General features: G+C 43.2%; 1 protein-coding gene across 3 annotated transcripts in view; it reads left to right on the forward strand.

Annotated features, from left to right (window-relative positions):
* Positions 1-25,695, forward strand: part of wake (wide awake) — a 618,276-nt gene that overhangs the window by 206,881 nt on the left and 385,700 nt on the right. Inside the window, exon 1 of one of the 3 annotated variants that reach the window (XM_065228376.1) lies at positions 23,625-24,121. The exons of the other annotated variants lie outside the window; for them this stretch is intronic. Coding sequence (XP_065084448.1) covers positions 23,941-24,121 — 181 coding nt within the window. The 5' untranslated portion in view covers positions 23,625-23,940. Of the gene's footprint in view, positions 1-23,624; positions 24,122-25,695 lie in introns of those variants that run through there. 3 annotated transcript variants of the gene reach the window in all.

The raw sequence follows: 25,695 nt of genomic DNA on the forward strand, positions 1-25,695 counted from the left end.
ATCATGTCAATTAATGAATTCTGTAAAAATTCCATTTTAGGGGCAGTAATGCTTCCTAAGTCTAAATTGTCAAAATTTCCGTTAGAACGTTGGTTAGTATTTTGATTTCTACCCGGTACAATAGCAGCATAGGTAGCTCCATTAACTCGCTGAACATTGTTAGCAGCGAGGGGAGTAGGTACAGATGAAACATTTGAAGCAGGGGTGATATTTGTACCTACGGGTACGAATGTAGAATTTGTTCCTCGCTGCCGGTTGTTAACAGCAGATGAATTTGTACCTGGTCGAAAACGTGGAGCGTTTCCTACCTGTCGCTTAGAACGAGATTGTAGGATCGCTTTGCGAGTCTTACATTCCCAAAAATTGGATTTGTGGTTTTCACCACAATTTGAACATTTAAATTTCTTAGGATCTTCCTTCACAGGACAGTCGTCCTTTGCGTGAGAGGAATCACCACAATTCATGCATTTAGCTGGCATGTAGCAATTTTTAGTTCCGTGACCCCATCCCTGGCACTTACGGTACTGAGTGAGGTTTTGGAAATTTCCTCCAGTCTTCCTGAAGTGTTCCCACTTCACTCGGACATGGAGCATAAGGCTAGCTTTTTCTAAGGCCTTAAGATTGTTTAGTTCACTAGACTTGAAGTGAACTTAATAAAAATCATTAGAAATCCCGTTGCGCGAATCGCCAGGACGGGATTTCATTTTCATTTTGATTACTTGGAGTGGCACAACTCCAAGTAATTTTGCCAGTTCATCTTTGATCTGATCCAGGGATTTACCACTGGGCAGTCCTTTCATGACAACCTTGAACACACGTTCAGTTTTGGTGTCGTAAGTAAAAAATTTGTGCTTCTTCTCAGTAAGATACTTGAGAAGACATTTAAATCCGTCCAAGGTTTCAGCCAATACACGGCATTCACCCCGACGTCCAATTTGTAGCGAAAACTTAACTTTCACGAAATTCAAAAGTTCCATGCGAAGAGCATGGAAATCGGAAGTTGTTATCACAATAGGAGGAATCTTTTCGTTCTTGGCATTAAGCCGGGAAAGTTTACTAGAATTTTTCTTGGATGATGGATCATTCTCATCATCCGTGAGCAAATCAAAATGATTACTCAAATTAATTTCATCAGAAGGGGGTCAAGAGTTTGCCCCTTTCTTTTGCGTTTAGGCGCCATGGCGGCAGTAAATTTTTATCCAAATCGACTTCCAACCAGATTACTATAAGAATCTGAAGGATCGAAGAGGAATTTTCCAAATCGATATCCAAGAAGGATTACCTCGGGTAGGGTCCAAATAAGGATCGAAGAGGAATAAGAGTTGAACAAGGTAGAAAATTTTTTACGGGTTGAGCACTGAAAAGTGCTGTTTAAATTTGTTGTAGCTTTAGGTAGTAGTAACACTTCCTTCAGCAAAAAGCAAATAGATCCGCACGGCAAGAGAGCACGATGCGGTCTAATCCAATTGCTCTTAATTTTTCGGTAGCGTACACGTGTGGCACTGTGTCAAAGGCTCTTGAAAACTTGATGTAAATGGAGTCTCCACCTGTCGCCGGGCTTCAACCTCTCGAAACAGAGTATTAGTGTAGCACAGCAAATTTGTAGTGGTAGAGCGATGCTGGACAAACCCATGCTCGCACTCCGATATTATAGGATAAACCACATTGTACAGAGCATTGTGCACTAAGGTTTCAAAGACCTTGCTAATGCAACAGAGAATTGATATTCCACGGTAGTTTTCAGCTCGGTTTCGATTACCCGCTTTATGGATTGGCACAATTGAAGCTGTCTTCCAAACATTGGGAAATGATCTTTCGCTCAGCGAACGGTTGAATATGCAGGAGATCGGAGAAGTGAGTGAGCGTGCGCAATATTTGAGCAGAGAGGGTGGAACACCATCTACCCCAGGGCCTTTAGAAACATCGAGGTAATTCAAGGCTTTCATAACGTCGTCCGGTGAGAAGCGCAACGTTGGGATATTCAGGTTGTACTCGTGGATGCGATCGAAACTTGAAGGATTTAGAGGTGGTGAATTTGTGTTGTAAACTGATTGGAAGAAGCTCGCAAACAAGTTAGCAACATCGACATGGGAGCTAGCAGCAATCTCGTTAAACTCACTGTTCTCGATAGTCAGAACAAACACCGTCTTTTAGTGTACCGCTACCATTCGAAGTTCTTCGCTTGCCGCGTCTGCTTCGCTTACTTCTGCTGATTGCTTAGGCCACTGCCCTTTTGGATCTCGTAGAAACGATGGACCTTGAAACCAACGGTTTTCTGGATCAAACGATGGTCCCGAATTCCACTTGGTGGCGTCATCTGCCACGTTGAGCTTCGATGGTACGTAGTGCCATTCATCCACGCTGATGAGCGAAAGAATCTCGCCCACCCGAAAAGCGACGAACTGGTGGTACCGACGGCTATCCGAGTGCAGCCACGCCAAAACTGTCGCTGAATCCGTCCAAAGGTACCGTTTTCGAATGTTGAGGGTTAGCGCCGAACACACGTTTTGCAATAAGCGGGATCCCATCATGGCAGTCTGAAGCTCCAAGCGTGGAATTGAGAGCGTCCGAAGTGGCGTAACTTTTTATTTTTGCTGCTACCAACGAACACCAGCTACCTCCGCTGAACATCATTCTCAGGTAAGCGACACACGCACATGCCGCTACGCTTGCATCCGCTAACACGTGGACCTCGATTTCGTCCACCTCCTGTGGCAGAAGATTTCCGAAAAAGCAGCGCGGAACTTTTACCTCTTCGATCATCTCATACAGTTCGATCCATCTACTCCATAGTTCGTACAGTTGTTCTGCTATGGGCTCATCTCAGTCAGTACCCGTTCTCCAAATCTCTTGCATCAGGATTTTTCCCTGCACAACGAAGTGCGCCACGAATCCAAAAGGATCATACAGTTTCATCACGGTCCGCAGTACTTGCCTCTTCGTTGGAATCGCTCCGTTACTACCCAAGACTTCCTTGAGCCCTGTCTGATCTGATCGAAGGTGAAATGATCACACGACACCCAAGACGCGTTCGTAAATTTCATTCTTGTCGAGGCTCAGCGAATTGCTGGCTGTCGATCCAGTCTCCCCTAGACGATTGAGCACCTCCTGCGAGTTGGACAGGATTGTGCCAAATTCGAAACCTGCTGCTGCGTGAATAAGCTGTACTTGGTTGACAAGCTGAACTGCTTCTGGAGGCTCCCCGGCTCCTCCTCTCTGGAGCCACCATGGAAGAGGTTGCGAATGCGAACCCTCAGCGTGTGTGGTACCTTCCGATAGGGGTGGTGACCAATCCTAAGAAACCCAACAAAATTCGAATGGTGTGGGATGCCGCCGCGAAGGCTGGTGGAGTTTCATTCAACGACATGCTTCTTAAGGGGCCGGACCTTCTCGTATCGCTCGTAGATGTTTTGCTACGATTCAGAGAAGGCAAAATCGCAGTTTGCTACGATATCCGCGAAATGTTCTTGAGAATCCTCATTCAAGAGGTGGATAAGTGGTCACAGTGCTTCCTATGGCGTAGCAGTCCGGAAGATGAAGTGCAGGTCTATGTGATCAACGTCGCTATGTTCGGAGCAACCAGCTCACCATGCACAGCACAGTTTGTTAAGAATAAAAACGCTCTTGACTACGCGGAGCTGTATCCCAGAGCAACAAACGCAATCATTAACAACCATTACGTAGATGACTTCCTCGACAGTGTCAAACGACGGTAGAGATAGTTGATGCTGAACGTTTTTCAAGCTGGAATCGTTTAGTCCGTACGATGGCCTACGTTCACAGGGCGCTACGGTTCTGGAAGCGCACGCTGAGTGATGCACAATGGCGACAAGGTCCAGACCAAGAGGATTTCGAGAAGGCGGAGGAGACACTTTGGCGACAGGCCCAAGCGCAGGCGTATTCGGAGGAGCTTCACGAGCTGAACAAGGGTCGCAGCGTTCGGAAACAAAGCTCACTGCAATCGTTGGTTCCATTCATCGATGATCACGGAGTCATTCGGGTAGGAGGTCGGATTGGAAACGCGCCGCACATTGCATACACGGCAAAGTATCCCGTAATATTGCCAAGGGATCATCGTATCACCTTCCTTCAGGTGGATTCTTTCCACCGGCGGTTCCTTCACGCCAACGGAGAAACAGTCTTAAATGAACTACGGCAAGGGTTCTACATACCGAAGCTTCGGACTCTCGTACGTAAAGTCAGCAGAGCTTGTCAACACTGTAAAGTGCTGAAAGCATCTCCGGTGCCACCGCTGATGGGACCACTGCCAAAGATACGGTTGACACCATTCGTTCGGCCGTTTACTTACGTCGGCGTCGATTACATGGGACCTTTCGAAGTCAAAGTCGGACGCAGCGTGGTGAAGAGGTGGATTTGCCTGTTCACCTGGAGCTGGCACACAGCCTTTCAACGACTTCCTGCGTGATAGCCTTCAGGAGATTCGTGGCCCGGCGGGGCGCACCGTTGGAAGTCTTTTCCGATAACGGCACGAACTTTGTAGGAGCGAATCGCCAGTTGTCTGAAGAGAAGCAGAAGATCCAGGACATCGTCGAGGACTGCGCTGCCACATTCACCAACGCGAACACCCAGTGGCATTTCAACGTTCCAGCGGCTCTGCACATGGGAGGACCATGGGAGCGTATGGTCAAGTCCGTAAAGGTAGCGATGAAGGCAGTATCGGATAGTCCGCGTCATCCAAGCGATGAGGTGTTGGAAACGATCATGTTGGAGGCTGAAGCGATCGTCAACTCGCGACCGCTGACCTACGTTCCCTTGGAGGCAGCAGACGAAGAGGCACTCACGCCAAACCACTTTCTGCTGTATGGGTCAACCGGTATCAAGCAGCCAGCAACCGAACCTGTGAACGGTAACATCCTTCGAGACAGCTGGAAGCTTGACGAATTCTGGCGCAGATGGGTACGAGAATATCTTCCGATGCTAACGAGGCGTACGAAATGGTTCGATGCAGTGAAGCCGCTGGAACCTGGCGATCTAGTCGTGATAGTCGACGAAAATTCGAAGAATCATTGGGAGCGAGGACGTATTTGTGAGACCTTTCCGGACAAATCTGGGCAGGTGAGGCGTGCTACGGTACAGACAGCTAGAGGAGTGTTCGCTAGACCTGCGTTGAAGCTGGCGGTTCTGGACGTGGCGAGCAACGGCAGGATTACGGAAGCAGTCGCTTCGGAAACGGAAGTGGTTCACGGGTTGGGGGATGTCGCCGATACCCATCGACGCGGCGAATTGTGGGTGAACCAACTGACCGAACTCTCGCGAGCGAAACGCCAGTGCCGGGCGAAGCGAATGACAGATTGAATGTAAAGAAACGCCTATAGTTGTAGACCCATATGAAGCGCTATTGAAGTTTGTTTTGGTTTCTTTGTGAGGAAAAATAAAGAAGTGAATTCTAGTGAGGTGAAATAGCTTGTAAGTTTAGCGATTAATAATTGAAGAATTGTGATATAAAACGTTTATTGTAATTACAGTTCGATTCGTATTTATAATTTCGTGGTTTTCCACTTAGTAAGTGGATCATTCATTAGCATTGAAGTATGTTGTTCCTAAAATTAGAATAATAGTACTTACCTTGCTTGTCGCCTAACCTAAAATGGACCTAAATACCTACCGTTGGTTATAGATCGTGTCGGAATTGTCCATCCGTGGTAGACGGTGACCTGGCAAAAGAAGAAGAACACTGAAAATGTATGATTATTGTATTATACTTACCTTTGTATCATCACTAATGTCAACAATTAAATTACAACTTTGAAGCTGCTAAGTTTGCAACTAAAAGACGGTGTTTGTTCTGACTATCGAGAACATCAACTATGTCCGGAATACGATTACCAGACCGTTGTGATTTCATGAACTTCCAAAACGCCGATGGGTGCTGCTTCAGATTCGCTTGCGTTCGCTGGACGTACTCCCCATAGCTAGACTTCAACAGTCCGTTGTATCTCGTTTCGATTAATCGGAGACTATTTTTGCTCTCGTTGGTTCTGGTACTGAAATAGCATTTGCGCGACTTACGCAATACGTTCCGCAAATTACGTAGCTCAGGGCTCCACCAGGGTTGCACTGAGGTTAACCTCGTAAAACGCCTCCGGAGAGGAACTCGCGCATAGAGTGTTTCATACAGATTGTCGTAGAATTGGTCAGCAATAGTGTTGACAGAAACACCATCCAGAATCTGTTGCCAATTGATAGTGGACAGTTCATTATTCAACAAGCCGAAATCGCAGTGCCTGAAATCCAAATCAGGTGGATACGAATCTCAGTCCGATATCATGGGCGGATTGCAGTCGGCATCAAGTCGTAAGATGAATGGCTTATGATGATGATCGATATCCAGTAGAGGGACCGGAGGCTCAAGAAGGTTAATGTTATCCGGATCACTGATGAAGGCTAAGTCAAGCAGTCTTCAATTCAAATTATACAGTGAATTGAGAGCCAGTTCCTGTTCAGTGGACGCGTTTGATGGTAAATAACCGTTCACGTCCTCGTCGAAAGTCCAACTCAGAAACGGAAGGTTGTAGTCGCCCATTTCCAAGATGATATCGGCGTTCGAAGATCTCTCAAAGATAGTCTGTTGTGCAGTAGTGTGAGACGTGTATAAATCCGGGCTGGAGAGAGAACGGAGATAGATTCCGGCGATGAATAGCGAGCGGTGCTGCAGAGTGATGCGCACAGCCACTTGCTTCAGACGGTCGCAATTCTCGAGCGAAACTGATGTGCATGAATGCTTGGATTTTATCGCAATAAGTACACCGCCGCCTCTGGAAAGCTGACTGGTAGCTCGATTACGGTCGCAGTGGAAGAAATGATAATCCGACGATAGCTCACAGTCCTGAATGTCAGCTCGAAGCCAGGTTTCGGTGAGAACCAGAACGTCGTAGTCGCATGTTGAAAGCATTAAGCGGAGCTCGGTTGTCTTCGTTCGTAAACCTCTTACGTTTTGGTAGTAAATGGTGAAGATAGGATCAATTTGACTGCGAGGGTATGTGCATGCGCTGTTGCTGACATCGCTGGATAATGAGCTGGAAATGACGAAACTATCAGCAGGCGGATGGAACGTCGAATCAAAGTACTTGCCTGGCAACGCCGACTGAAAGACCCCCTTACCATTTCCGACCGCAGGGCCGAGACGTCTTTGATGGCAGGATACACCGGAGAGTGAAAGTGTAGAGGTTGTGCAGGCTCGACTGGGTCGGAGGGCTCGGGGGCTTCCAAGATGCTTTGTGGCGTGCGTCTCGGTGAGGTGAATTCCAAGATTGTGGAATCAGTAGAGCGTAGGGCAGCAAAGACATTGGCATCGGTATGGCACAGTGAAGCATCAGGCACGGTAGGGTTCTTAACATAGTGGTACTTGCCTGGAGTAGCGAGTTGGAAGATCCCATCACCGATGTCAAAAGCAGGTCCGGGACGGCTAGGACAGGAACTGTAACTGCAAATCACGGCTGCTTTGACTGGTTCCGGGACTTCCATGAGGCTTTTTTCAGTGCGTCCCGAAGATTGCCGGTTAGTACTCGTCAGGTTGTGAGGACGTTGATTAAGCTTCCAAATTTGGCTTGCGAAAAGTTGAGGAGCCATAGTCTTCAAATTCCCTGAACAGGATACCTTCTGGCCATGTTGAGGGATCCAATGCCACGATCTTCAACTCCGGGTCGAGGCCGATTTTGAACGAGATAAATGACAAACCCGAAATGTCCTTACCCTTTGGTGCGAGTTTCACCACATCAGGCTCCGTGATGATTTCCAGACATTCCATGGCCATCGCTGAGATTACATCGTTGGCTGTGTAGGGACGGATGCGTGACAAATAAAGCCAGAAGTTTTCCTTGTCAGCCGAAGGGTTTTGACAACCCAACAAACAATTTTAGCTGCAGATTAGCTTATACAGCCAAAATTTGCCTTATGCAGCTAATTTTTGCATGTATAAGCTAAGCTGCAGCTAAAATTGTTTGTTGGGAATGTTCTTGGTAGTTTCCTTGGAACCGTATTGAGCTGGTGTGATAGGTGTGTGATGTACTCTTGGAACTTGAGGGGGCTGGAGAGCAGGTTTTGGTGGAATTGGTAGTACAGGTGGAGCGGCGGGCATAGTTGAAAGCTGCCTAATTTCGACACGCAGATCGTTGATTGCCTCCGATAACGATGCGAGTGGGGAAGGCTCATGAGGACGTGATATTGAACGACAGTGTGATAGAAAAATAAGCAAGAAAAACAGTATACACAGACGGATGACTTCTGCTGAACCGGGGTTGTCGTTGTATGAACCATATGGTTTCTAATGAGTATTCTAAATAAATTCCGAGAAGTTCTTATGAGAACTTAAAGAAATTTCGATAGTATTGAAATCTGAGAGGATTAGAAAGATAATTTCAAGTGAATTCTAATGAAAGTTCCAATCCGTGAAAAATATCAAGGGATTCGAATTTTCAATTAAATTTATAAACCTATGTTTTTTTTGTTTCATTTATATATTATTGAATTGAACATCAAAAAAATCTTGTAGCTCTACGTCAACAATGTGTTCGTGCTTTGGACACAACCATAAACTTTTTTTGTTATTGATGTTTTTAACAGCATTTTTTTTACGAAAAGCTGGTTTTTAGAGTGTATTTTATCTGAAAGGGGAATCTAATTTCCTACAAGTTTTATTAGATTGCATTAGATTAGATGCAATTATGCGAAGTTTCATGGAATTCTGACAGTCTAAAATTCGTTTATTTTTTCGCTATTTAGCCTGGAACCTCTCAAGAGCAAAATATCATCGGCCTGGCATAAACTTTAGCGGTGGAAGTGGCGTGGAGTTACGACATCTTGCAAGTCATAAAGCCGCCATTTTGGACTCAATGTCATTGCTATGATGGATCCCAAAATGTCTTATGACCACTACTTCCAAATTATCATTCTCGAATGCCTTACATTTGACAATGATATGGCACTAAAAAGAAAACCTCATTATCCATAATCTCGAATGTTTTTCCCGTAGACAAATAAATATTCATTTGACCAACGCGCCACCATTTCCTTGCATCCTAACGAACAAAATGCCCAATCATACACCCAAACCGTCACCGAAACCACGGTACACAATCATCATAAATTAACCCTCACGGGAGGCTTGATCCGACGCCGTCGCCGCAGCCGTGGTGGTCCGGAAGTTATTTTGCACCGTGGTCCAATCACGCCTATTTGTGTCTGGCTTTTTTTCCAAACTCCTGCTTGATATTAGGACATGTTGAAAAAATGGCTGCCTTTCCGAACATCAACCAACCAAACCACTGCTGCTCTGACCCTCGCTTGTCAAACAATCGCTAATTTGACCAATTAATTTTGAAGGAACGACCGCAGCCTGTAGTGATTCGGGACTTTCTGAATTTGCCCTACTCTGGCTAGAACAGAGTGCTTAATTGCTGAACACGTTCATCGATAATGTATTTTAGCACGTTCCTCTCACGCGAGCACCAGGTGGCAATCACGGGTATAAATGAGTTATGCGGCTAATGAACATTTCCGGTGCACGAACAAATTAGCAATGTTCCATTGATGGCGATGGGAAATGGCAAAAAAATGAAACATCGTGACTTTGCAAGTGACATAATCGGTAGCCCAGTTGATAGGTTTTAGAAACGCCTTTCACAGTGCTTATTCCGGAAGGATTACCGCTAGGTACGTCCTTCTTTGGACATGGACGGTAGAAGGTAGAACTTGTTTTCAAACATCAACAACCGTACCGTTCCAGTTGCATTTATCTGTGACAAATCCATTTCACACTTTATTGAGCCGGAAGTTGACTACCTATGTATAAAAGTTGACATCATTTCCTGCGTCCAGCTCGAACTACCCAACCCCCATGATGGTTGGAAGAAAGGGAAAAGTAGCAACACTTGCATCGCTAGTGTTTCCTCGATGCGTCTTCAAATCCTACGAATCCAAGGAAGAAATTCATTTCCTACGTAGTGTAGGACAATATAAAGCTGTCACGTTTCTTTAGGGCTAACTCTGATCGTTGCAATTGGCTTTTGGTGTTTCCCCTACATAGGAGATGGCGGTGGTTAGATGTACGAATGTGGTTCAGAGGATGAGGGTGGTCCCGGGCCAATCTATCACCATCACTGTACTCACTCGAGTAGATGACCTTATTTTCAGTCAATTAGGCAAATCATTGCCTTTTCCTCTGTTGACGCTTGATGTTAAGGGGTTATGCAATAATTACGAAAGTTCTTTTTGGGATTTGAAAAAAACTTCCTCCCTTTGAAAGGCTTAGTAATGTATGACCAACCCGCTCCTCCCTTTTTTTTAGATTTTGTAACGAATACTTGAAATTATTGAAAGGCCCCTATCACGGTTTGTCTAGTCTCAATTCCGATGCAGTTGGGATGGGACGTTGGTGCCGTAGATGAAGAAATGCGGTAAAATTGATGATGGCTTGATCTAACTGTGCGTGCAATGATGTTCCTTTGTGGTGTGAATGTCTGGTGTTGTTGAATGGGTTACAAACAGCATCAAGCTTTGTTTCTGTTTTGCTATATAATCCTAGGAAATATATGGAAAGGCAAGAATTACGGCCAATGGGTGCCAAATTAATTGAGCTGAGTTGCAGCAAGACGATTGGTCTTAATTGGTTGGGTAGAACTCGTGTGTAACATGAATGCATCTGTGACGTTCGATTTGCCATTCGATACAACAGATGCTGGGATCGTAATTCTCTATGGAAATCTTGTCCAACCTACCAAGCGATTGGAATATATTTTTGAAATCGGAAATTATCTTCCCGGAAGTATTTTCAGAAGCAAGCGTTTGTAGGCTCTTAACTTAGTGTTCTAGATGCACTTATTAATTGAGAGCTTTCTATGCCAACCAATGCATGAATTTGTATATTGTGTGGTAATCACAATCATACTCTGTGTCCAAGGAAGTCGAGAACATTTCTGTAGTGTCGTGAAGTCCCTTCGGATTAATCGGATATTACACGGGTAATTAATTTCCTATAGAGTTCTCCAGATGCACAAAAGTGTGCGTGAGACCGCGCGCTACCTTTTTAAGTAGTTGTGATATCGCGATACCTTTTTGTTTCTTCTTCTTCTTTATTTTTATGTATGGACGTTGGATTTTAGTGTTCGTGAGATTGCGCTTGGAGATCTCTATTCAGAGCTCACTTTATTCGCGTATTCATACCGTACACCAAGCCTTCCTTCTCCCTCTTCATCCCTCTCCCTCTCTCCTTCTCCATACCTCCTTCGGCGTGTTTTCAAAACCCTCATCTACATCCTCTCCCTAACCGTGCTGCCAGATCTACAACCCCACCTTTTGTTTCTTGAATGTAATATGGCACATAGTCCTTGAATTTTGTGGGTTCACATCGCAGCTGCTTCCTCCAGTCCTTGTCAAGCCCTTGTGCAATACGTAGTCTCTTTAATATAGAACGGTTCTGTCGTTCAACCTGACCATTAATTTGTGGCCAGTATGGTATTGTGTTCACTACACAGCAAAAAATTAATTTTAATATTACATCCAAGAGGATGCACCTCAATCATGTCGAAAATCTCATGCAATTTTTATGACCACATAAACCACATCCACTTTGATGTGATATTAAAATTATTTTTTTGCTGTGTAGTTGTACCCCATATCCTTTTCAGAAGCTCTTGAACTCTTCACTCGCAAATTGGGGACCGTTGTCTGCCTCAATAAGCGATGTTACGCCGTACCTGCTGAACATCTCACAAAGACGTCCGATGGTGTCACTAGAGTCTGTAGATGTCATTTCACACACTTCTAAATATCGGCTGTAGCTATCTACTACAACGAGCAGGTGCTGACCTTCGGGAAGTGGTCCAAGATAGTCAATTGCTATGTCTTCCCAAGGACCAGAATGTAGATTTTTTTGGAGCATTGGTTCTGGAGCATCTGGAGTGGTCACCAACACACATCCACGACAGTTTTTCACATATGTTTCGACGTCAGCATCTAGGGTAGGCCACCAAACTGCGGTTCGGAGAAAAGACTCCATCATTTTCATTCTAGGATGGGCATCATGAGAAATGTCCATCACCCGCTGGCGCAACCCGGTTGGAATCACTACGCGATCACCTCGTAGAAGAGCTCCGCCTACGTCACAAAGCTTCCATACCGCTCCGCTAACGATCCTCGCAAGAATCTGATCAATCACCGGCATTGGGTGACGTTCTCGCAAAACAGCTTGACTTACTCGCCGAAGATCTACGCACAGCCGAAGTCCACCGTTAGTTTTAGCAACGACCACTAACGGGGAGACCCATTTAGTGGGAACAGTGTTTGGTTCGATGATGTCAAGGTTCAACATATCCTCTAGCTTACGGTTGACTTCTGCTTCAAGAGGTATCATCCTAACGGGTTGCACACCGGGTTTCGCGTCCGATTGTATGTGAATTTGAATTTCGATGTCTTTGATTGAAGCAAACGTTTCGATATCCTGGATATGGTTGAGATAGCTACCGACTTTCAGCACTTGTAACTGTTTTGCCGTGTGATCTTCCAATAGACAAGTTTTTCCTTTTTCAACAACGTAGAATTGTGCTACAGCCGTTCTATTGTCGACTCTTATTTCAGCAGTAAACTTTCCTCGAACAACCAAAGGTTTATGCAATCAGAGAGCCAGACTATTTTAGATGCTCCCAAGCCTATAAGGTTACCAGGTATGCATCCGCTCCAGAATTTACTAGCATATCTAAACGAACACCTCCTTCTTCAAACTTTAACATATTCGAAAGATTGCCTCCATAAAAAGCATAATAGATCTTATCACCTTCAGAATATTGAGTTCGTAATTCTTCGACGGCTCTAATTTTCTTGTTCGGAGCCGAAAAGGAAGACTGACTCGACTGCATGGAGATTAGAGATGATTTGCATTTGGTATCAAAATGACCAATCCGGTTGCAGTTCCGGCATTTTTTTCCTCTTGCTGGACAAGTCTCTGATGATGAAATATGCCCAGATCTGCCGCAGTTGAAACAAACAACATTGCCAAATTGACAAACAGCCTGACGACTATATCTAGACCTGGTATACGGTGCTTGAGGTCGACTGAACCTCTGCACTGGTCTTTCTTTGAACACTTTCTTCGCTGTGTTAGTCTCTTCGGATTAATCGGATATTTCACGGGTAATTAGTTTCCTATTCAGAGCTCACTTTATTCGCGTGTTCATCCCAAACCTTCCTTCTCCCTCTTCATCCCTCTTCCTCTCTCCTCCTCCATACCCCCTTCGGCGTGTTGTCAAAACCCTCATCTACATCCTCTCCCTAACCGTGCTGCCAGATCCTACAATTTCCATCCCGACAGATTTCCTTGACCGGACCGGGAATCGAACCCACTGCCCCGGTATGGTAATACCGTGCCTTTACTGAGCCCCTCACCGATACTGTAATTGTCCTGCATAATTGTAAAAAAACATGAAAAAATTAAAGGTTTGTTTCCTAGCCACCACCGCAGTATGACGTAGAACTACGCAAAGTTAATGTAGGGTAGAGAACTATTTCGGCCTAATCCCCCATTTTGGGCCTATCGAGCAGCAAACTTCAAATAAATCCATGATTTTAGAGTTAACAAGTCAATTATGCGTTTGGATCGATAATTTAGTTAATAAGCTACCGAACGAAGTCAATGAGAACGCGTGATATGAAGGTTTGCACCCATTATTCCCAAAAACAAAAGAAGTGCTCCAACCGAATCATGTTTGATCTTCATCCGATAGGCCGAAGTGAATTCATTGGCGTTTCAATGGTGTTTCAATGCGTTAGGCCGAGTTTAAAATCCGTAGGCCGAGTTTGGCATCAAGAAGCAGTTTTAGACTTTTGACAATATCTCAACGATTGGTTTCTCTTTATCAAATCTTACGGTACGTAGGTACGGAAAGGTAAATAAATTTGAAAGCCATCAGTAATAAAAACATTCCGTTTGGTGCTAAACTGCGCTAGATTCAGAAATACTTAGTGCGGGTTGTGCTTAATAGGACGGAAATGGGGTATAAAACCCATTTTTATCTTAAATTTTTCAAGTATGCCAATGTTTTGGTTATGGTTCAATGTTGTATTTTTCCTGGAATGTAATAAATTAAGAAAATTCAAAGGTGGGGTCCTAAACAATATATATTTTGGAGTAGCTGGTTCAAGCAGAACGATGAGTGGTACTCGATTATGACGACTTGGTTTATGGAAAACGGCTATTTCATGAAATCAGTGTTATCAGTGTTTTATGGAAAATTGGAAAAGTATTTATTTTATCAGATTTGTAAAGTTATATCCCATCGATTGGCGTATTTTAATTTTAATTTCATCTATAAATGACAAAGTTACAATCGTTTAAAACCTAACACTATTTCATCACATTTGATTTGCACCCCAGTATAGTCGACAAAGACGTTGTTCTACGTCAAAAATTTGGTGGGTTTGTGTACAAGACACGACCGCATAGTTGACGTAGACTACGTTAAGCTGTTTAGTGAACTTCTCGTGCATTTTTGATGATATTGATTTAAAGTACAGTAGAAGTAATCTATTATATCGGTCCCATGTACATATTTTGGATTTCATACTTAGTAAATCTAAGCCAAATTCAGGAGCTCATAGAAATGCGAATACATAGTCTATTAAACTTGGTTCCTTTATTGCAATTATATATAAATATAAAAATAGGAATATATGACGAAATATAACCAAGTTTAAGTAATGAAATTGAGTTGTTAGCGGAATGTAAATAAAACAGTAAAACATGGGTTATTCGATTTAATTCCACTTAAATAGTTTTGGTATCCATGACAGTTACGTATTTTGACTACAATGTGTAGTCATGGGAATGGCACTGATGAAGACTGCACATTGTAGTCGAAATACGTATCTGTCATGGAATAGCAAAATTATTTAAGTGGAATTAAATGGAAGATAACTCTTTTTTTGCTGTTTTATAACTAAGTTACTATATACACCTACTGTAAACACCTAACCTACTATATACAAATTGCTTATCAAAGCATGTTCTGATGTGTTGCATTCCTGCACAAACCTAGTCATATTGTCATCAATTTTAAAATCTAATTTTGGAACGTTCGCCTCTAGGGGGAGATCGGAAATTCCTGTTTCGAAAGATGACCATCCTCAGCACTCTATTCTGAGCGACCTGGATTTTGTTCCTGTGAGTCTGTGCACATGATTCCCACACCGGAACTGTGCAGTAGACAGCCAGTTTGTTCAAGTTATCATCTGCGAACAGGAAAAACACGCAACCGTCTCCGAGGTGAGGAATGTTGGAAGTGTAGATGCTGTAGAGCAAAGGGCCCAACAAACTTCCTTGCGGAACACCTGCTGGGATGGAAAACGTGTCTGAAAGACAACCATTCAACGATACCTTAAACGACTTTTGCTGAAGGTAGTTACGGGTGATTTTAACTAGATGTAATGGGAAGTTTAAATTACAAAGCTTGTTTACATTGTCATACGCTTTCTCAAAGTCTAACAATGCCATGGCTGCGGACATGGATACAGCCTTGTTACTTCGGATGTTATTCAACACCCGTACTAGCTGATGATTGGTGGAGTGCCCCTTCCTGAACCCGAACTGTTCAGGTAGGAGAATGTTGTGCTCCTCGACAAACTTGAACAAACGATTGAGAATGATTTTCTCGAATAATTTGCTCAGCGCTGAAAGGAGGCTGATTTTTCTGTAGCTTGAAGACAATGTTGGCTCCGTTGGATGTTGAAGATAGCGGTCAAAAGAGACTGCACTTTCATGCTGAGTCTCTTCAAGATCAAGTTGAATATGCCGTCAAACCCGGGAGCCTTCATGTTCTTGGTGCATTTCAGCAGTGAGTAAATCTGTTGTACTGTTATCTTATCCGCCTGAGGCACGATGCAAGGGGAGGCATCTAGGTTGTGAACGCATTGCGCAACCTGATCTTCGATCGGACTTTGGATAGTTGAGCCAAGCAAATGCAATGAAGCGACATGCTTGCCGATGGCATTTGCTTTCTTCTGTGGGGTGATTAAAAGCCGATCGTCATCATTTTCCTCAGAGTTGGAACGGGGTTGGGATAAGTTTTCAGGACCTTGGCTACCTTCCAGAATGGTCTGGAAGGGTCGTCCAGATTCTGGATAACACGCCTAAAACTTTCATTTCAGAGTGAATCCATTCTGGAAGCAATCTTCCTGTTCAGATCGGCCATTTCAGGTTTTTGTCCTGATCTCCAGTCCTCTTAAACCGGCGTCTTCGCACATTTCTCAAGCGAATCAGTAATTAAGTGTGGGAATCAACAGCTACATACTTGCCTCTCACAGGAACTTGTCGAACTCATGCCTCGTCAGCCACGGATATGGCCTGTTGGAGTCCTTCCAACGTCCGGCCGATGTCATCTAAGGTGTCAAGTGGCGGATCTTCGTCTATGCAACTGTCAACAACACGTCCAAACTGCACTCATTTGACGTGATGGTATTCTTTTTTTCGAAGTACAGTTTATGTATTTATTTATTTGAGAGGGAAAAGCCCACTTCAGAAGCACCAACCTTGCCCCTTTTCAAGTGGGCGGAAAACCTCTTCTTTTCATATCAACAGATAACATAAAATCCTACAGATACATATATACTTAAAGTAAATCAGGAAACATTAATCTTTACTTAATCAGGATGATAAAACATTATAGAATAAATACTTAAGGCTAGCACGGGAAGCATTGAGGTCAAAAAAGTTATTACATTGGTTCGTTTTTACCATAGTTTGTGCGAGAAGTCGGGATCGTAAAGAAAGAGTGGGTTCGCAAATTGACTCGTCTTATATTAAAGTTAAGCTGTTGCAAAAGTGGACTACAGTCAATGTCCGAACGCAGGAGATCGGTGATGAAGACAACCTTAGCGACGTCACGGCGAACACTGAGAAGTTGTAGGCTCTGCAAGATACATCGACTTTCTTAAGATCGGGAAGTTTACAGGGTCTCTCCAGGGTAGCCAACGAAGAGCATAGCGAACAAATCTCCTCTGAATAGACTCAAGTCGATTCGTGGCATTGTTGTTAAATGGCGCCCAACCTACTGAACAGCATTCCGGTGTCGAACGGACTAGTGAACAATAAAGCGTTTTCAAGAACGAAGTGCCTCTGAAATCTTTAGCAAAGCGAAAATTAAAGCCAAGCTGAGAAGATGCTTTACTGGTGACATATGACACATGCTCCTTGAAGGTTAGTTGACAATCTAACATGACTCCTAAGTCTTTGACTGTAGTCTCCCGATTCAGTATCTGACCATGAAGTGATAATGGAACATTTGGAAGCATTCAATACCATCCTATTCTTGTGACACCAAGCAAAAACGTCCAGCTGTTGTTGAAGGAAAACTGAATTACTACGATCCTTTACGACAAAATACAGGTTAAATTCTTCTGGATAAGATAGCTTGGGACACCTGATTGAATAGTGAATGTCATTCAAATACAGCAGAAATACGAACGGCCCAATATGACTACCTTGGGGTACACCAGAAGAAACCGGAAACGACTGAGAAATACGGTCACCTATTTTCACTGACATTTGACGACCGGTGAGGTAAGAACGAAGCCAATTAAAAAGGTGACCATGGAAGCCTAATCGATCTAATTTGGTAACAGCAAGATTGTGGTTCATTTTATATAACGCAGCAGAGAGATCCGTGTAGATAGCATCAACTCGCGAATTATAAAAGATGTGTATTGCACGAGATTTAATGCAGTGGATCTCTTCTGCATAAATCCATGTTGTTCGGAGGCAACGTAACTGGAGCAATTAAAAACTATCACCTCAAAATTTTTTGAAACTGCGCACAAAGCCACAATGCCGCGATAGTTGATTACTGACTGTTTATCGCCTTTCTTGAAGACAGGAAAAACGAAAGAATTCTTCCAGCCATCAGGGCGTATGGGAACCTCACTTGCTGCATCTGAAACATGTTCGTCAGAGAGCTCCTCGTTGACGAAAACACTGCAGAAATATGACCTGAATAGATCCGCGATACCATCCACATTAGACATTTCTCGATCCCCGTTGAACATCGTTGAGGGCAGACCCGATTCCTTTTGTTGATCTTTCCCGTGATTCCAGAAGCTTGGAGGATTAGTTTTGAGCTTATTTTGTAGTTGAGGCTGGTGTTCTAGGTAGAGTTGCTTGTTGAGCTGCTTGTACTGTCAGTTCGCAGTTTGCAAAACTTTTTCAAGGCAGCGTTTAGATGATTTAAGACGTTTCAAACGAAGGTTTGAATACGAAGGGTAAGTTAGTATGACCAGGGGTTGAAACAGTTGACGTTTTTTACTACACTCGCTTCGTTGTCGTGCTCGACAGTCTGTTTGTATTCGAACACTCGTGCTCTACCGTCATCTCTCTCACACAACACGAGCGGTAGAATAACATTCGAGCTAAAAGAAAATTATCAAAATAGCTATCATATGACATGTGTGATTTCGTTGCAATTCCTCAATTTGGTGTAAATCAAACCATTTCTGATCAGAAATATTATTACTAGGACATCATTGCTTGCTATTTTCAGAATTCACACAAGCACACCATCAGCAGCTCTTATTATGAGAAAAACTAAAATACATACATTCGTGACGGTCTTTGGCGACCGTGTCGTATGACAGAGCCTGTCATACGACATTTTAGTTTGGTACTGTACTATGATAGCTTGCTTTGCAAGTGTCGGAGGCAAAGGCAGTCAATTATCACAGAAAATGTGTCGACTACCGTGACAGCTTACAAGACTGAGTATGACTGAAGTTTTCTTCGGTACGAACTGATCGATTGCATAAACAACATATTCGTAAAAAGAGTCGAGGAAATATTTACGTCATGATCACACAGTTCTTCATCCCAGTTTATGCTCTCGAAAAAGACAGTCATTCCACACACTTAGAAATAACTAATTTTATGTAAACAAACATGTCATGTAATATTAAGTGCTCCGAGACTGAAATGTTCGTTGCTCGACGAAATGTACGTTTGATTGAGCTGTATTTCGCGTCTGTTATGACTCAAATTTATGTCAAAATTGACGCTCGTATATGTCACTCTCAGAGCACCTAAATTTGCATGATTTTTTCTAAGTGTGCATAGAATTCAGCCTTTCAGTAGTCTTCATGAAATGCTATCCATAGTGTTATGAAAAGAAAATGCCTGGCTCAATTTCAATGATACCTACGCTACCTACCAATTTCAATGATGCCTACAACGTTTAACTAGTGGCACATGCGCCTCATAAATCGAGCAACTAGAAGCAACCTCACGGCTAAGAAATGTTTGAGCAACTGGATTGAGGATGGAGGAACCCGGCGTCATTCCAGTACCATTTTATAGACGATTGATTGAAGTCACCAATTACGAGGATGTCGTCATTTGCATTCATCTTGGTTAGTCTAGTCTAGTCTAGTCTAGTCTACACATACACAGCCATACGAGGATGTCGTCATTTGCATTCATCTTGGTTATGATCCAAAAGAGAGAGTTTAGGTGTTGATCAATCAACTCGGAATCTCCAAGGTGGTCCGGTGGCAGATACAGCACACAGACGAAAGCCACTTTCGATTGTGGCAGAGATGGACACCCACAGTTGTTCGACACCAGTACAAAACTAGGTGAATGGAGCTGCCGAGATTGAAAGACTGATCGAACAGCAAGTAGAACTCCACCACCAGAATTTTTGGGGCTCGTTTCTCGAGAACGGTCAGTACGATAGACAGTAAAGTCCAAACCAAATATTTGTCTAGAGCGTGTTGCTGTTTAACTATGTTTCCGTAAAGGCGTAAATGTCGTAGCAAGCATCCGAACAAGCCAGTTTGTACTTTGCTACAGATGTATTTATGCCACCGACATTCTGATAGTAAAGTAGTACCGCATCATCCTGCGTTTTTGTTGCGTTACGGTTGTCGTTGCTACGGTTGGTATCATCATGGAAAGAGTCGGCTGAAAGTGCGGAAGAACTTTGTACGGCAGGGCATATACTGTTAATGCAATTACCTGAGAGAACAAGCTCAGTACCTAATTGCTACTTTCTACGGCGAGGTATGAATGGATCCACACTGACAAAACTGGGCCAAAAGCCATTTTTGGCAGGCTTGGAGCAGGAGCCACGTTGATGCCAACTTCAGTCACCTGATTTCGTTGTGCACCTCCGGCTTGGATAGTCCGATAGTCCAGGGTAGAGAGATTTCCCACCGGAGAGATGAGTGTACACTGTACAGTCCATGTTGTGCGTGATCGAATAGTAGACATTCGTTCCGGTTCCGCTGGTATTTTCACCAACCTTCATGGCGGACATTCAGGTCGCCACCAACGATGAATCGGGAGCTACTACGAGCGATGGCGGCCAGGTTGTTCTTGAATTGGCTTGCTAATCCGTTGATGGTGGTACACTGCTGAGGGCAGTAAACAGTGATGAACCGGTCATTTCCAGTTGGTGATTCCACATTCACGCTAAGAGCTTTTATAATAGATGTGTGGATGTGAGGCAGGATGTAGAACTTGATTCTTCTCTAGATGAAGACCGCAACTCCACTCCCCATGGAGCTGGTGTGATAAAGCCGGATTATGTTGTGGTGAGGCAATCAGAAGCTGTCGCCGGACTTTAGATGGGTCTCGTTTTGAAGGCCCACGTCGGTGCTGTACTTGCGGAGGAAGTCGGCAAGCTCAATCTTTTTTTGATTTTACAGAGTAAGCAATTAAGGTGACGATAGTTAGCGGTTTAGACGCCATACTGGATGATGAACTTACCGAGCCCTTGGATCTGCTCGGGCTTATTGCGACACTTACGAAGAGCATAGGTCATGTTGACGAAGATTTTCATCAGTTCATCCGCTGAAAACAGTTTGAGGTTGTTGTTTTGCGCTGTTGGTTGTTTCCAGAATCCAGGGGAGGTGGAGATCTTTGTCCAGCAGATTCACCAGAAGATGATCACGAAGAGGCGGTAAATCCTCCGTCCTGAATGCCGGGGTTTTGTCCTTCTTGCGTCCTGATTGGTTGTTGGTTGCCACCTGTTTTTGGATGCGTTTGAGGTCCTCGCGTTTGGAGCACTGTCTGTCGGAACCCTGATGAGCATCACCACAGTTGGCGAATTTAAACGCCACGGCTTCATCCGCAGGGCAGTCGGAAGTGGCGTGTTCTTGAGCGCAGTTGCTGCAGCGTGGTTTGAAGTTACAGTTGCGGGTACCGTGTCCAAAGTTGAGGCACCGCTAGCACTGTGTTTCGTCACGATGGCCGCAACGGTATGGCTCCTAAAGTACGATAACATCCCTTTTTGGGAGTGCATCAGGAAAAGGCAATCGGAATAGGTCTTCACGCTTTCGTCTCTCCTCGCCATCCCGAAGACAGCGATTGGGCCAGTTTTTACCGGTCCTTGATTTCTTCTTCGATTGCCTTGGGTCGAAGTTTGGTAGGCCCCTGCTTACCACCTTGAAGGACTTCTCACCAGGGATGTAATTCGTGAAGTATTCCACCTTGGAATCCGGCGGTCACTTCATACTCCGCTTTCGTACGGAGTATCAGCTTGCTGCCGATCATGCTGAGTTTGTACTCGACTGCAACGCCCAGCTATGCGAAATCACCAATGTGTGTTTTGAATTGCACTTTTTTCACCACCCGTGGAGGAAGCTTCATTTTTGCCACAATCGGGCCCGCAGAAGGCACCTCTAAAACGTCAACAAGGTGCGGAAGTCTTTTTTTTCCAGACCCGGTCCATTGTGTACCGCTGCCAAGCAAAATAACCTCAAAAGCCGCCACCGACCATTTTTAAATCGGTGCGAACCTCTAGGTGAAGGCAACTGAAATGGCGGAGGTGTGACATGTCAAAACATCATGCTGACTTTCGTCACACGCCAAACGACTTCGACATGATGTTTTGACATGTTGTATTATTCCACATCGCTGCCACACCTGTGGGCGCCCGGCAGAGTGAAAACTTGTCATCCCGAGCAGGAGAAAATAACTAATGAATACCTAATTCTGATCTGATACCAAAATTTGGTATTGACCAGCATGACATAAGAGGTAAAATACCAAAGAATAATACCAAAAAATTATATGGGAAATATTTTGTAAATACCAAAAATTGATATTTAGATACCAAAATAATACCCGGGGTGGTATTGTTTTGGTATTGCATTATCATAATATGGTATTGGAATGGTATTGTGGGAACATTTTTTTGGTATTATTTTTTGGTATTTTACCTCTTATGTCAGGCTCATCCATACCAATTTAAGGTATTGAGATATTCGTTCCTGCTCGGGATCTGACCAGCAAAAGAAATAACAATTAATAATAAAATCTTTTGTCCGATCGGTCACCAGCTTTCACTCTTCCAATGCCTGAGGACATTATTCATTGTTCGGGTTGAGTTGATTTACTCCCTTAACAGATTCACATTTGTTATTATCGGTTTCATAATTGTAGGGAGACTGTACCTACACCATGTTGAAGCTTTCCTCTTCGATCACTCTCACTCCAAAGCTTATGTTGCCAGGAGCTTCCGCTCTCCGTTTTATACGCATAGCTCTCTCAAATCTCTCCCAAAACTCCTGCTAATGATTCTCTCTCGCATAAAATACAATCTGCACGCTCTCTATCCTGTGTACGCGCCCACCGCTAAGCCATGCTGGGTGTATTTCCTCAAAAACAACCTGTTGCGTATTGGTGGTAGTAATGTTTAAGCTCCCAACGAATGGCATTTTGGATCACAACAGCCAACCGCAACGCAAGTAAAGTACTTCCAGGCCAAATATCAAACCAAAAATTGGATTTTACACTCGACCTTCTCCGATTTGCATGAAGCTTTGCACAGTAATTGTTTGATATGGTTAATCATTCATATTTGAGCTAAAATTCGGCCATTTTGAATCTCGCAAAAAACTTCAAAATTGATTATTCATTATTTTTTAACATATCATAACTCGACAAGGTCACTTACTGTCGAAATGACGTCTGAGACAAAATTGTACGAAAACATAATGCCTTCAGAAAAAAAAATACGCACTGTAAAAAAATCTAGTAAATTTCAATAAAAATTTTAAAAAAATGTTGAAACTTTAAAAATAAAAAAACGATCTTCTTCTTTATTTCTTTAATGATATTCGTTAAAATGCTTATGATAAATTTTCAAGTAGAACACTTTAAATTGAACAAAAACCATTGAACAGCAATTTGAAACAAAAACTTCTAAAATGTGTCCAAGAGTTGTTGTTTAATGATATTTGTTAATTTTGTCGTGCCCAACTTTTAAATGCTTCACAGAAGATAGCATTTTTCATAAGCTTTTTGTGAATAATATTCAAGAAATATTCAAAATTGCCGAATTTTTGCGCAAATTTGAATGATTGCAATGATGATGAATGACCATAACAAACATTCATGCAAAATTTCAAGCATAATGAAGAATGTCATATCAGTTCGATTCGTCATTTGGCGTGGAATTGCGCAACTGACTTAACTGGTTTTTCTCCCAACCGAGCTTGGGACTGACACACAACCACCATGACACAGAGACGGCTATTATCCGAATCTCTTCCTCTGCATTCATGGATGGTGTTGGATGGATAGCTGAGCGAGACTCCTACCGTCTTCAGTTCCATTTTTGAACGCATCGTTTGCGTATCTTCACCTAGGCGGGTACTTACTTTCGTCGATCGTCGTGTTTATGTCGCTCCGGCTCGGCGACGATCTCTTGATCAAATATCCATTAAAGTGCAGTCTGTTTCTATGACAACGCTTGAGTGATTGGCTTTTGTTGTGATTGTTGAGGCAAGTGTTTACAATAAGTGACAAGTTTGGCAAGCGAGATGCGAATTTAAGTTTGAATTGAAGGGTTTCGCATGTACTTTTGACAGCAAAGCAAGGGATCACGGACGGGCGCGCGCGTATGTGTAGAGCAGTGTACATTTTCGTTGGCTCGCGAGAAGTTAATGGGTGAAAGTTTCTGTGTGATTTTTGAAGGGTCATCAGAATTGAAAGTGCTGTGCGGTGCAATTTTGTTGTTGATGAAAGTTTTGCAACAACCGTACGGAGACGGATGCAAACAACGTGAATGTGACGTGTGCAGAAAAGCTGGCATTGTGCGGTTCTTGGAACGGTGTTCCTCGCAAGGTGTGTAAGACGACGACGGCCTCTTTCGCGAGTTTCGTTGAAGGCTCACCTCATCAATTTGTTCTTGGTGGTCAGTTAGCTCAGCGCAGTTGGGGGCCAAACATAGAATCCACGTTTGTGTGAGTGTTTTGGTTTCATCGTCTGTGTCCAAGAAAAGTTTCTAGATGGTTTCTACGTCAAAGTGTACAGTGAAGTTTTCGAAGTTGTGTGTTCGAGGAAGCGAAATGTGCAGTGCAATATGGTAGGAAAGCAAATCGACAATTAGTGAACAATGAATGAGCCGAAGTTGTTACACTGGCGATAGATTTTGATGTACGGTATACGTAAGATTGGCATATTGTACGTATTTGGCCTGGTGTACCGATGTGTGTGTGTGTGCTTGTAAGATCGGAGGAGGAAAACGTGTTTGGCACAGCTGAATGTAGATAGTGGATGGTGTGCCGAAGGAGAATAAAAACAAAAAAGGAAATTCGCGGTTGCTTGATTGATAAATGGTTTGAGCGCCGTTGTGAGAAGCGAACAAATCGGAGCAAGCTGAGGAACGAGTTGTTTTTTAAGGTATGGTTCATGAGGAGGTCAACGTTATTGATGTATCGGTTTTCATCGACTTTTAAATGAATGTTTAGTTTTATTTTACAGTATGTATGCATGTTCTTTTAGATTATAAAGTGGATGCAGTATCCTGATAAAAATATACCATGATAACTGGGATCTACAAAATACTCATTTCAAGCTTTATTTGGCCGCGGTGACTCTCCTTTACTCCCTGAGTAGTTAGTGTGAATAAAGAGCTCAATGAGTTTTTTTTTTATTTAGCTGTTGTGGACGTCGAGTACATTTGTTATTCCTTCATTTATACGCATTCACGACATGAAGGACAGCATTGGGGAGTATTACATTTAACCAAACCATTCGCAATTCTACTTGTTCAACGTTTCCGACTGGAGAAAGGTGGAGGATGACATTCACACATACGCACACACAAGTCCAGAGAAATGGTGATGCATCAGATAAATCCCATAAGCTCTGATGTTTTCGACGACATGAGGGTGTTATTTTCGGATATTAGTACATTAGAAACTATGTTCTATTGCATAAAAATTTAAAGCATACAAAAGATCCAACAAATGAGTATAATTTATACTTATTTTATTGGATGCAGAGGAAATGGGTCTAATGTTGGCCTATGGATCTAAAGATTATTTTTTCTTAAAACAATGAGTCATCTGGACAATACAAATGGATATTTTTGGAAGCTAGTGAAAAATTGGCGGTAAATGCCTTTCTTCAAAATTTATGTATGAGCCCAAAATTAGGGACACTTAGGCTGTGTTCCACTTGGTGAATTTTCATTAAATTTTGACAGATGGAAAATTGCTATTGAACCAGACCTATTTATGATAGACCAGGAATCAATGTTGACTAACTGCTTCTCGAAAATCGGAAGATCAACAACAGAGGGATTTTTGAACATTATAATTTATTTTCCAAGTGTCAAATTTAAGTGAAAATTCAACTTACTATTTTTTTTATCTAGTTCGTTTATTTACAAGGCTCAATCGCGTTAGCTATAC

This window comes from Ochlerotatus camptorhynchus, unplaced genomic scaffold (assembly GCF_037179485.1).
Source record: "Ochlerotatus camptorhynchus isolate MF236.1 unplaced genomic scaffold, CSIRO-AGI_Acam_v1.1 ptg000290l, whole genome shotgun sequence".
Taxonomy (NCBI): domain Eukaryota; kingdom Metazoa; phylum Arthropoda; class Insecta; order Diptera; family Culicidae; genus Ochlerotatus; species Ochlerotatus camptorhynchus.